Source organism: Pseudopodoces humilis, chromosome 18 (genome assembly GCF_049639895.1).
Source record: "Pseudopodoces humilis isolate 2021_Gansu_Grassland_sample_001 chromosome 18, ASM4963989v1, whole genome shotgun sequence".
NCBI classification, from domain to species: Eukaryota; Metazoa; Chordata; class Aves; order Passeriformes; family Paridae; genus Pseudopodoces; species Pseudopodoces humilis.
This window is the reverse complement of record NC_142217.1, coordinates 14456053-14469791: the sequence shown is the minus strand read 5'-3', so window position 1 is coordinate 14469791 and position 13739 is coordinate 14456053. Positions and strand designations below refer to the sequence as shown.

At 45.3% G+C, this 13739-nt stretch overlaps 1 protein-coding gene across 5 annotated transcripts in view; it reads right to left on the bottom strand.

Annotated features, from left to right (window-relative positions):
* Positions 1-3808: 3808 nt before the first annotated feature.
* Positions 3809-13739, bottom strand: part of SDK1 (sidekick cell adhesion molecule 1) — a 382780-nt gene continuing 372849 nt past the window's right edge. For all 5 annotated transcript variants that reach the window (XM_088063904.1, XM_014252723.2, XM_088063906.1 and 2 more), the window contains one exon: positions 3809-10027. In XM_088063904.1, coding sequence (XP_087920030.1) covers positions 9752-10027 — 276 coding nt within the window. In that variant the 3' untranslated portion in view covers positions 3809-9751. The remainder of the gene's footprint in view (positions 10028-13739) is intronic.

Genomic DNA, 13739 nt, shown 5'->3' with positions numbered 1-13739 from the left:
GCTCTTCCTTACAAACCTTGCTCTCAAATGAGCCTCTTGAAAGGACTAAATGGGAAAGCACCAGATGTATGACATCCTCAAAGAGCTCCAGCAGCCAGGGAAGGACCAAGGGCTGGCACCAGTTTCTGCCTTCCCTCTCACCAAGCCCAAAACCACGCTTCATGCCTGGGTATTTCTGAGACCTCTGCAGAGCAAAAAGACCACGTTGTTCCTTTCATCCAGCGATGCTGCTGAATGCTCCCGAAGCGGCGACAGCTGAAACCCATCTCCCTTTCACTCCTCTATAATTTCTGAGCAAGGATGGAAAATTACAAGCCACAGCCAGTGTTAAAGTATAAAAACAATTCTGGAAAGCATGGCAGGGGCAGTGCTGTGTGCACTCCCTGCTCATGCTTGGACACCAGCTCCTCCAAGGACAACTTCTCCTTTGCCTGTCTCACATTGTACCAGAGAACAGCTCTGGCTTTTCAGACCTCCCAGCTGGTAGCTCAGTCTCACTGCATGAAGCAGACAGTGCTTTCCAGAAAGTGTCATTGCACCACTTGCAATGACCTCAATTTCTACTGAGCCATTTCCAAACCAGTAGTCAAGGCAGAAAAAGACAAAAAAATCATGACATGACCCTGAAGCCATCATCTCCAAACACATGACATGCAGCCCATTCTACCACCATCCCCTTACCTCCAAACCTGCCCTATCTCAAGAGGACACATTAGAAACAATCCAGTGTTCTGGAATCTATTTTAGAGCCGCGATCTCTGTTCAGCCAGACCCAGCACTCAGAGCCACATCGCTGCCCAAGGGCAGAGTTTGGCCCATTGTTTCTGTCTCCAGTGCCTGGGTTCTGGATGTTTTCTCTGGACACATGCTGGGTATGTATTCAGGGCAGGGTGAAGCTGGCTCTTGAGTCATTTGGCATTGTGGACTCTCTATAAGCAGCTGCTGGATGTGAGCCATCCCCAACATGTTCAGGCACAGTCCTTGAGAATCCGAGCAGGTATGGCTGGAGGCTTATCACTCAACCTCACAGGGTTTCTCTATTGCAGCTAAAGCCGAGCATTTGGCTGGTTGGATTAACCCTTGCTGTCTTTTTGAAATGGGCTTCATTGAAAACAAGCATCTTTCTCTCACCTTTTAATTTCTTCTGTGGTGTGGAGACAGGTATGGATCAATGAAAGTGTCCTCATCGATCACTGTGGATGTTTTTTGCTGGACAGAGGATTGAAATTCTGAATCCTTCCTCTGCAAGTGCTCCCCACAGCTGGGGATAAAACATTTCCGAATTTACATCAGGTTATGTGAGGTTTAATCCCAGAGGATACACTCTCCCAGCAGATTAAGTCAGTCTCATAAATACATCTGAAAATTTGCCCTCGTTTATCCCAAATTTCCCACAGTTCAGCTTCTCTGATGACTCCCATTGCCCTGCTCCTCCCCTGCCCCACACCTCTGGGGTGTTTGTACCAATCAGATGTGTTTGTACATTCATAAAAAATTACTCAGGATTGAAAAAGTTTGTATTTACAAACAGTAGAGGTTGAGCCTTCTACTGTTGGAATTAGGCTCTAATTAGGTCAGTCATGTTCCCCTGGTAGGGTAAGAATGATAGTGCTAGAAAACAGACAATTTATAAAGACCCAAAAATAACTCATCCTGCTGTTTTGTAGAAAAGATGTGTTTTCTTTGCCCTGTGTTGAGGACATTGCAGTCAAGGCCACTTGGGCACACCGATAGCAGCCACACAGACTGTGGCTTGATCCCACAGGCAAAACTGACCTGTGCCTCAATTTCCTCCTACCAAAAGTGAGATATTCATCCTTCCCAATCTGGAAGGGCTGTGGTGAGGTCACTTGTGTTTGTTAGGCATTTTGTCACTCTTGGCATGAGGCCCCAGGCTGTATTACACAGGCTGTCTTTTCCCAGCTTGCCTTTTAGCCTTATCTACACCTCCTGTGAAGTGCAAAAAGGGCACAAACTCAGATTAGGGAAGCTCAGGGTAAAGGACAAGTCCTTGGCTTTGTCCCAGGTGCTTTTCTAGGGTGTGTGTCATCAGCATAAAAGGTGCACAGAACTCCTTGGAAGTTGCACAAAGCAGGGAATTACCTTTGAGTCACACAGGGGGTGTTGGTCCCTTCTTCCTCTGAACACATTTTTGTCATGCAACCACGATTTGCAGCTTCCTTATTCCTCCACAGGCAGGTGCTGATCCTTGGATTCCACAAGACTTCACAGGTTTCAGCGCTGCTGACAAATTTGCCTTGTAAAGCCTCGAAGAATGACTTCACAGTCAGCCTCGTCTGATTTAGGATTATCCTAACTCGTTAACAAATGGTGATGAACGTGCCAATTGCCTACTTAATGAAGGTTTCTACCAGGCAGGGAAGTCAGCGGCCACACCGCCTTGGCTTGGAGGGACGTGCCCAGCATTTCCAAGTAAACAAGACAGCAAAGCTAAAGAACTCCTGGAGCACAATGGACGTGAACAAAAACCCAACAAAAAACATGTGTTCACATGAAGTTCTTTTTGATTTTGTGGGAAATGCAGGTTTGAAATGAAAATAATTAGTGAGGCAAGAGGAAGAGAGGAAAAAATAAAAACAAGAGTCAGGCTTACAAAAGAAAAAACAGAAAAGAAAAGGAGCAAGGAGAAAATAAATAACCCTGGAGCAAAAACGCAGAGGGAAAAAGAGGGAACAAAAGAGACAAATAGCAGGAAAAGGATCAGTAATGAAAGCCCAGATTACTCGATTCAGTCAAGCCACTGCTTGTGCTGTTCAGGGCAGGGCGGGAAGCCAATCTGTTTTCTCTGGTATTGTTTAGGCTACGAACACCGTGGCAGATTTCCCATCCACTCCCATGTTTATGTCCGTGCTCCAATCCTAGCCACAAAAACGTGTGGGGGAAACACATCCCGAGAAGAGTAAGGGCTGGAAGCTACAGCATGATACACTTCGGAGCCAAATGGCCCCAAAAAAGCACTTCTGCACCTTCTGGCAATTTTGCAGGATAATGTCTCGTTCACAAAATGCTGTGGCGGGAGGATTTTCATCTTCAAAATGGGTACAGTGATACCTCTGGGTTATTACAAGCTCCCAGCTGCAAAGGACTGCCTGTATTTATACAACACTGCATTATTTATAATATCCTTTTCAGGAGAAGGAGGATATGAGTTCTTTCCTTCACAGTTTGACTATTTTTTTTCTTCCCTTCTCCCACTTGGAAAACATTGATTTCTTGCCCTCATTTCTCCCACCAGAGCTGTAGCTGACCTGACTGTGTTTAGTTTACTTCTGTAGGCAAGATGCTTAGTGGTTGAAAAGCACAACCAAGTACCCTGGAATAACAGAGCTGCCCTGATTTCCCCCAGCTGGGATCTGCTCCTGTCTCCCCAACATCTGCACGTTTGTGGGAACTGATTAACAACTGCTACAACACTGCTGGGGAGGGGACAATGGCATAAAAAATGTTGGCCCCATGGGTTTCTGTTTCTGGGTGGGTTTTGACTCTCCTGTACTAAGGTTCTGAGGAAGTTTATTGCTGCAAAATAATAAAATATTTAAGACTGATCAAATTTTGTGTGGAAACTATTTGAGAGTGTCAGCTTAGCTGACAGGCAGCAGAGGTTGTAAGATTTTACAGTCTAGAGCAAACAGTGAGGAATTCCAGCCCGTGTTACATTCTCAGTGTCCTGAGCTGTTAACCCATGAGCATGCTGGCAAGGTACCCAGAAACTTCTTCAGCAACAGAAGAGTCTGGAAAAAACCATTTTTTTCTCTTCTACAGAACAAATGTACCAAGGACACAGATGTTTCCAAAAGGGTTCTTTTAATCAGAAGCAAGTCTGCAAAAGAAGAAGTAACTTTCTCATATAAAATAGTGGAGTGGTGAAGGTGAGGCTAACAAGAGGTGTGGAACAAAAATCCAGGGCAAATCTCCAAGGAGACACTGAATTAAAAGCAATGATCCGATAACCGGAGTACACCGAAGGGTAGCTCAGACACAGCTGTGTGAGGTGCTCCTACCCCTAAGCTGACAGCAGATACCAAATCAGAGGACGGACTCCAGGCCAAGAGAGGCAAAGTGACCAGTTACAAACTCACCAGAATATGGGGTTCTTGCACCTTTCTGCTACCTGAGAGCTCCCACTGCACTGTGACAGGCCCCAGCAAGGCCCAGGGGTGTAATGACATCACAGGGAGCCCTGGTGGCACTTCCCACCTGCAGAATGCCACCATTCCATGGTAGCAGAAATTCCCAAATCTAGTGAATTGGACACAAATGGGAAAACACCTTGATATAGAACTCTGTAACCCCATTCCTGTCTGTATCCAGTGATTCAAGCCCCAAGAAAGTGCACAGTGATCAAACAGCATTGAAATAACGAATATCCTGTCAAGTCTTGAGGCCCCAAGGCCATTTAAAGTGGGAAAGTGGCAGCTTTGAGAAGATAAAATTCTGAGTCAGAGCCTGAATCTCAAGTGCTAATGGTACTTCACTCCTTGTTCAAACAAATCTCACCTGTCCCAAGTGTCACGTGTGTGCTTATCCACTGTGGCTCTCTGCTGTCGGGTGCGGCAAACTCTACACCTGCACAAAGTGCAAAGCAGCTTTCTTTTGCTGGGAGGGCAGGGGGAGGACAAAAGGAGTACAGAAATACAAAGAACAGAAGGGACTGGAAGTGCCCAAGGCCAGGTTGGATGGGGCTTGGAGCAACCTGGTCCAGTAGAAGGTGTCCCTGCCCACAGCAGGGGGATTCACACAAGGTGATCTTTAAGATCTTTTCCAACCCAAACATTCTGGGATTCTATGACTTGTCAGGTGGAGCCATTTCAGGCTTGGGGTGAACATGCTCCTAATTCCAGAGTGGTTTCCATAAGGAGGTTTCAATGGGTTTTGTGGAACCACATCATCACACGTGTGGCTTTGTTTGAACACCACACCAACAAACCTTTCCCCACCTCTGGAACCTTGTAGCTTCTAGGAACACCTTGATAATGTGTGGATTCCACATGTGCTGGCAACAACCTATACGAGCAGCCTTAAGGAATGTGACTGAACTAGCAGGAACTCCAGGCTGAGTGGAGCTGTCTGCAGTACAACCTGCCCATGTCCCAACACTCTGTGGTTCTTCCTTTCCAAACATCACCCCTCATTGCCCTTCTGGCTGCTGCTGGTACAGGAGATCAGTGAAAATGGGAGGTCTTAGCATCCTGGTCACTCTTACACACCACAGGCTTCTGGACTTCAAGATGTCTAATGCCTCTGCCAGAGGTTATCTTTCTTATGTGGTTGTTTGCTTTCTTTTAAAGTTTTTGATAAATTCCTTTTCTAAAAGGATTTTTTGCCGACAAGTTGCCCTGTATATCTGAAAGCAATGTGTGGGATAAGACACCAGTGCTCTAAATGTATAAAGATCTCTCCCCTCCTTTTCTGGAAAGTGGATTAGATAATCTTTGGATGACCCAATGGACTTCTTGAGGGAAGCAATGGCAAGGATAATAAATGCATCCCCATGTCAAGATACTTAGTCCAAACAATTGCTACAGCAGCTTCTGGCAGAGACCTTGGTATAAGGAAGTAAAATGAGATCTTGGCCCATCTGCAAAACATCACTGGTTTTAACACTCAAAATGAAGAGGGAAAAGAAAATCTTTTGAATAATAGATTAGTTTCTTTTCTGTGTGTTTTTATTTCTTCTCTCCAGTCATGCCAACTGCTCCCAAAAGTGTGATTCTTTTAGTAAATGCTGATCAAAACCTTTGCTCTCACCTCTCCCTGCCCTCCCCATGAAGGCATCCCACAAGACATGAGTGACTCGGAGGGTAGGGAATAAGAGACTGTCACTGATGAAAGCAAGGGAGTGCCCTCTCCTGTCCCTTGTCACCACTGCCATTTGTACCTGCACAGCGCTGGCCCTGCCCAAACATCAGAGCATTAAAAGGCAGGAATGGAAAATGCTCCACCCAAGGGTGTGGGCCATGGTGAGGACACACTACTGTGACATGGATTTTGGGGGGGATAAAATGCTCTATTCAGAGTGGGCTGGAAGAGCACAGCTCCTTTCATGTGTGCACTTCTGCACATGATTTATGACAGGGACAAGCTGAGGTTTGGGGCTGGGAGCATTGCTGACAGTGATGACTGGTGTCACCTCAGCCCTGGCAGGGGGTGAAGACCTGGACACTTTTTACCTGCAGGAGGCTGGATATTGTTATGGCTGTTGCATGAAAAACAAGCTCCTATTAAACCATTCCCTGAAATGTCTCCCTTGGTCATTTCATGATGCTGCTTTCATATTTCAGTAATAGCCACCAAGAGACCTGAGAAACAGGGGAAGTGAAATAAATAAATAAAAATAAAATATCCTAAGAAGGCATTCTAAACATAAGCCTTCATTTTTCAAGACTATTCTAAACAGGAAGATGGAAATGGAAGCAAATTCAATGGGTGAAGTTACTGTAACATGACAACTAATGTTTAAAAGTTGTATTTCAAGGCTGCATTTCCCAAAGATTGCAGCAATGAAATAGAGCTCTCTTCTTAACTGATGGAGTATTTCCTTCCAGATAAAACAATTTCCCTGATATGTGAAGTAAATAAAAGCCACCTATTAACCATATTTTACAAGTTGAGTGTGTTAGCAAGAAGGTGGAGGCATCACATATGGAGCTACACAGGATCCTGCACAGCAGAAAACACATCCTGTGCTCAGCCGAGGGCTGAGCAGGGCACTGCACCTCCTCACTCTGCAACTGCCTATCGAAAATAAACCCATGTGTCACAGCAGCCAGCTCACCAACACAACATAACCAAGAGTGACAACAGTGTGCACGAGAATGGGACAGAAATACCTTTGTTGGGATCAACAGGTCCTAAAGGAATCACACCTAACCTGTTATTTTGACAGCAGTCAGAAGAAAAGAGCCACACAGCCAACTCAGCAGGTCCTCAGCAAGCTCAGGCTTTTTAGTTGCAGCTGGTTCTGAGAAAAAAGGAACAGTCTTTTCTCACTTTGTATAGATTGTGCTGCTCCATGTTGTCCTTCAGTGGAGCAGTGGCCACAAAGTCCATTTCCTTTATTCCCTGTTGTTTTCTTGGATTTTTTTCTCAATGTGGTATCAGATCAGCCCCAGGGAGTAACTGCACCCTACACCAACTGAGATCTGGCAATATTCAGGAGATGTGCAGTTATACTATGCTTTCCTTTGGAGCAAAATCTTCGGTGTCCCATCTACTTCCTACTAATTTACATCCCTCAAGTCCTCAGTGGTCCTTGAAGATCTTCTCCTGCAGCACTATCTCTTACACCTGTTGGACAAGTGCCATTAAATTTCCAAGAACAATTGCGTTGCTGTGTCAAATGTATAAAAACGTGTTTAAAATATGTAATCTGATGCAGGAAATGACAACGGAAAAGGAAAACAAATCAGAAAGTCATGTAGATAATTTTGTCTAAGAAACAAAAAACGCAGACTGAAAACAAATTTTGGCAGTTCAGTAATTAAAGCAAAGTCCATATGGCTTAAGAGAACAGTCAAAGTGCACAGAAGGCAGTGGGTTTTTTGTTTGCTTTCCTCTTCACAGCACACTCCAAGTCATCCTCTTTGGAGCCCCATCTCCATCCCACACACATCCTACCCAGGTGCAGAGAGGAGGATGACTCACGGGTTTTTGGCTCAGCCGCGTCTTTGTGAGTCCCTTGCCATCTAATGAGCTGCAGATCGTTATCCCAAACTCAAAAGCCCTTAAACACACCCACTGGAGTTTTTGGTTTTGAACTTTTTCTTCCTGGAACCTTTGGAGAGGAACAGCAATCCAGTGCCAAAGCTATGCAGAGTCTGCATGCACCAAGAGCAGCAGTGCTCGAAGGCAGTGCTGGAGAGTAAAAGCAGTTCTGAGATTGTTTGTCCTGTCCAAGAGGCACTGAAAGGTGACAGCAAGGCTGAGCTGGCCCTTGGACCTCAGCTGTTCTGGTCAGGTGCCACCAGGATACTCCCAACCAGGCTCCTGGGCAGCCTGGTTTCAACAACCTGCTCTAAAGACACCACCTCCCCCTGCCACAGATGTTCCACATCCCTTGAGAGGGCAGGGACAATTTTCTATGGTAACAATGCCCACAGGAGCCTTGACAGAACATTTGCAAGCACCAATTTTCCTGGCTTATCCACCTGGAAGGAAATGCCAGATCCTGGTGTGGCAAGGACTCTCCTACTTCCAAAATCACTTTTCAAACTCTTATGATAATAAGTCTGCTGACCCAGGACTGTTGCTACGTCCAAGGGCTGGACTTGGATTCTTTCAATGCCTGACAACTTCCTTGTGAGTAAACAACTTGCCACTAAACATGACAGACTCAGGAAAAGGATAGAAAAGAAGAAAACAAAAAGTAAGCTGTACAAAAGGATGGAAAATAAACTAATAATCTCTTTCCTTTTGAAAGGCTGTAGTTTCAAGTGCACAGAGCAGGCTGTAAACGTGCACAAGGTAATTCATGACCCCGATGCCTGAAAAACCTGGTTAGCTTTATTTGGAGACACTTTTTTGCTTCTCCCAGATATGAAGCTGCAGAATCAATAAAAGGCACCTGTGGACACCAAAACTCACCCAGTCTGTGTGGGGTGTCTTTGTATTAAAAAAAAATAAAATCAAACAAACCCTGCCACTGTGTACTTTTTTACAGACCAGTAAACAGAACTGCAGAGTCTGGGTGAGAAAGAATGCTCAACTTCTGTTGGCAGGGCGTGATAACTCTGATGATCAAAACCCTCATCTATTAGTAAACTCTCTAGGTTGTCACTGCAATTTTAATTGAAAAAATCCTCTGGCTTGCTGGGTTGTGTCCTTTGACTCTTAAAAAATGACTGATTCAAATGGTACACGCAGTCCACAAGGAGGATTAGAGCCGCACCAAAAACAGACTGACCTTACATCTGAATTCTTCCCACTTGCTTCACCCACCACTGCCTACAGCACTCTTTTGAGCCATCTCCTCTTCCAAAGGCCCTCGAGTTGGAATATTTAAAGAATGCAGCAGGTCCCATTTGAAGAAGAAAGAAAAGCAGGTCAGTAATTCAATAGAAATACACCAGTAGTGAGCTTAGAGCAGTGATACATCTGAGCCTACATTGGTCAGCCAGTGCTCCTAATGTGTGGAGCAGTGAGGAGAAGAGAGGAGGTGTCTGCTTTTCACCTAAAAATGTGTCCATTTTCTATGTTTTTCTACTTTACCTTGATGACAGAGAAAAATTAAAAAGAAGAGAAAAAGAAAAAAAAAAAAAAGAGTAGAGAAAAAGGAAGGAAAAAGGAGCCTGGGAGGTTTTATGTTTTCTCTTCAAATCACATCACAAAGTCACTCATTGCATCTAGGGAATTCACCTGCTTGTTTGGGAGCGGTGGGACAGGAGGAGGGGAGAGAAAGAAAGAGGGAAGGAGAAGGGCATGGGAGCTGCTTCCTGAAGCAGTGTTACAAAAAGCGGTTAAAAAACCCCTACTATTCACAAGTGGTTAAAATCATCACTGTTCAGAATTCCTTTTTTTTCTTTTTGTTTTCTTAAACAAAGGTTCAGCTAGTTGAGCTCCGTGTTTTTATAGAGTTGATTGTCTTCAGAAAGAAAAAAATAAACCCAACCAAAACACCAACAACCCCAGCCTCAGGTGTGTTCCCATCCGTTTTTCTACCCTGATAAGAGAGGTCCCGCACAGTTCAGCATCCCGGGCACGCACACGGTGACTGTCCCGCCGTGTCCCCAGCTCAGACAAACGAGGAGAATCCTGTCACTGGAGTCCGGGAGCCGGGCGCGGGCTGTCCCGTCGGGGTGTACACCCCTCCTGAGCTCTGTGTCGTGATGACAGTCTGGAAATAGGGTTCTGTCTCGCTGGCCGTGCACTCCTCGTATCTGTAGGATGCCGGGTGCTGCTTCACCCCTTTCTGCTGCCGCTTCCACGAGTTGTAGTAGGTGGGGTCGCTCATGTAATGGTTCACGAAGGAGTGCTTGGGCAACTCGTCCTCGTAATCCGAGTCAGTGACCTGGGGCATCAGGAAAAACAGAATTAAAAAATTGGTCATTAGCATCGATGATTTTTTTTAGCCTGTTGCGCTCGGAGAGAAATGAGAGGCAGGTTTAGCATCGCCATGTAATCACCATGTAATGTTAAGGTAAGAGGGATGGCAGTGCAAGTGTGGAACGTGCTTCTGCTTTAGCCAGGCTCTGCTGCTGGAGGGAGAGTCCCCTGATGATAAATGACAGAGAAATCCCTTCTAATTCCCTGCAGAATGGTGCAGGGGAAGCCAGGAGCTCCTGTTTGGGCACAAGAAGCAGGCAAGTGTAGAGAGGTCACAGTGAAACCAACAGCTTTCAGTCACAATCAGAAATATTGCAATTATAGCTCAGCATCTCTCTTCTGATGGAAGGACAGCAAGGATGCCTTCCACACAAACACTCTGGTTAGGCAGGCCGATGTTTGGGGTGGCCAGCCCAAGCCACCTGCACAGGATCTGGGTGCTAAGTATTGAAAATTAATTCTTTAACTGGAAGGGAGTTAAATAAAATCAGACTTTTTTACAGGCAAATAACACTATTTGCATGTTCCAGCTGATTATTGGTGGTACAAGGTACACAGCCAGCGGTGACAGAAGAAAGAGAATGCAAAATCTGGGAGAGAAGAGCTGCCAGGCAGGAGGGGCTGCTTCCTTGGGATGAGTCAGACCCAGCTCTGCGCTCAGAGCGGATCCTAACCCTGAAACATTTATGCATGGTGGCTGGAGAGCTTCAAAGCTCCCATCAATATCAAGCAGGAGCTCTACTGAGATGTAACCAGATAAGCTCTGTGCATCTGCCCCTCCTCTGAAGTGCTGCTGCTGGGATGCAGCTGGAGGAATCACAGAGGGTTTGTACATCTCTGCTGAGTGCAGAGACCACGGCAAAGCCTCGGCCACGGAATCTCAGCGCACATTTTCCTTCTGTTCCCACTGACGTTCCCACCAGTAACAGCCCCATCCCATCCAGCACTCAAACATTTACCCAGGCATTTCCAGATCTCACACCTTCCCTCCAAATCTCCGGTTAGACCATGCAAAAGCTTTCATTCCATTCCCTCCCCCTGCAATAATCTGCATTGCCAATTCTAGAGGCAATTAAATATCAAAGTAGGAGCTCCCTAAGATACACAAGAGAGACAGGTAAGTGCAGCTCATCGCTGTTCACTGCTGCAATTAGTTTCAAAAGGTTGGTGTGGTTCTGATCTATGACACCACCCAGCAAACACACATCCTTCTTGATCCTGCCTGCCACAAAACTTGTCTCTCCTCCTCTAAAGCGTCTTTTTAATGGTCTCTGAAGACCAATCCTCAAATGCCTTGTGAACCATCGTTTGAAAAGGGCACAGCATCCATCATCCCACTTCTTTGCTTAGGTAGCTGCTTCAATACTGTTCTGTGCCCATTTTCCAGCACAGAGGGTGATGGACAGAGCTGAGAAATTTTTCCCAAGGCTTTCCAAAAGTGAGCAAAGCAGCTCTTTACAGCTTTGCAAAACTTCCTTTCCAGTATTACCCAGGCTTTGGCTCTTTAGGAATTATGTACTGTTTGATTTTTAAGAATGAAGAGCTTCAGGTGCCTTGACAAGTAATTACTAATACAACAAAACCCTACCAGCATTTAGTAATTATTCCAGAAGGAACACAGCAAGCCTGTCTCCTAGAAAAACACTCCTTTGCACCAGCTGCCAGGCTTGGGAAGCCAACACCCGACTCCCTCCAAAGACCTTCCTGAACAGGTGGTTTTTGCAGCATTCCTGGAATATCCCCAGATTTGGACCACTTCACAGCCAGTGGGTGCAGAGAGCAGCTCCAGAGTCTTGGCACTGCTGCCAGGAACATGCTGCCAGCACTGGCCTGTCTGTTTTTGCAAGGGGCTCCAACAGGAGAGCTGTGGATGGCTGCAGATGTGGCAGCATGGCAGGGCCTGGCAGCAGGAGCTCAGGCTGGTCCTCAGCTGCAGACACAGCCAACTTCACCAAACCCTGGTTCTTTCTGTACTTAGCAGGAAACAAGTTATTGCACTCTGCATCAGCCTCCAAACATGATGCTGTGTGTCCATAGTGTAATTTTAAGGTAAATGCCTGGGAAGCTGAGGGATGGAAGCTGATGTGGAAGTCTGTGCATCCTGCGCAGAGACAGGTGGATTGCTCACCAGGAGCAGCACCTGGAGGTGTGAACTCCTCCAGCTCCCGTGGATGTGCTCTCTCTATCAAAGGCACTGCTCTCCTGTGTCCTCTGACTCCTTCCCACCATCCCTTTTACTGACCCAGACACATTAAGGAAACAGCCCTGCTGAACAGAGGGATTGCAGCTGAGCTGAGGTGGCAGAAGCATGACGAGCAAAAACACCCCCACAAACTTCTAGTGGCTCTTTATGAGTCTTTCTGACGTCCCCACAGACACAGAGGATCTGTGGGGCTGGATAAAGCCAACTAAAAGGCTGCAAGCCATAAGGAAAAATGCAAAGAAGCATGTGACATGACTTTATAGCTGTAATAGTACTATTGTACTAGTACTGCAACCACTTGAGCTCTGTCCATCACCAGCAAAAAGACCACTCCTTCACAAAACTAATATAATTTCTGTTCCTATGCCAGGTTCTTTCAAGATTGCCAGAAGTCAACATAATAAAGAAGAGAAATCTCGGGAACACTTTAAGATGAGCTGCTGCTGTTTGAAATTGAGGGAATGTAAAACAATACCACTTGCTGATAATTTGTCCACTAATTAGTTCATTATACCAATTGAAAGGGAACACTAATTTGGTGTAAACAAAGCCAGGGTCTTTCAGAAGGAACTGTCATGAAACATATAGAGCTGCAGTAACTTCAGCCTTTCACCATCATTCAGACTGATGCTGGAAAGAATAACCTGCTTGTTGGTGTTGATACAACATATTTTTTCTGTGTTTCTTTCAGTGCAGGCAGGAACTGACTATTTTGTCTGTGTTTCTGAAGTATCTCCTAAGGTCTGCTCTCAGCAAGACTCCAACAACCACCCTTATCAGCAAGGAGTGCTCTAAACTGGCATTACACAGCCCGATGAAAATCAAGAAGTAAGATAAACCTGTTTAGCATGACAATACAGACAGCTTATACTAGAGGATTACTCTTTAGTGGTTTTTAAAACTATTAAACTATTGAGTAAATAGAAATGCTGCAGGGCTTTTTGCTTTGTTTTCAGTTTTCTCCTTTCCCTGCGACTGTGACTGTGTTACCTTGGAAACCTCCATGGGCTGGGGCGTGATTGGGTGTGTGGTGACATTACACACTGTCAACCAAAGGTGCATGGATGCCTATGAAACAACAAATACAGAAAATGAGAGGCTATTTAGGTATATTTTTCATAGCATAAAATACACAAGTGCCACTCAGAGGCAAGTCAGCCACCAGAGTTGGCTGGCTTAGTCAGTGGGAAATGTGATAATAAATTTGATAATAGTTCCAGTTATCCTTTTAAGTGACTACAAAAGAAACAGCCTCATAAGATTACTTCTAAAAATGTACATAACAGCAGGATTTTTTTTTGTTGGCCTGAAATAAATATGCTGTAAAAGAGACAAGGTAACCCAGTATGCAAAATATTTCTCTGGACATGGGAACCCACTCTTATTTTATGTGTCACCTGCAGCTGGTTTCCACATAGTGCCCAACTTGTCAAAATCACTGGAGAGATTTACTGGGAACAAGTTAAACCCTATT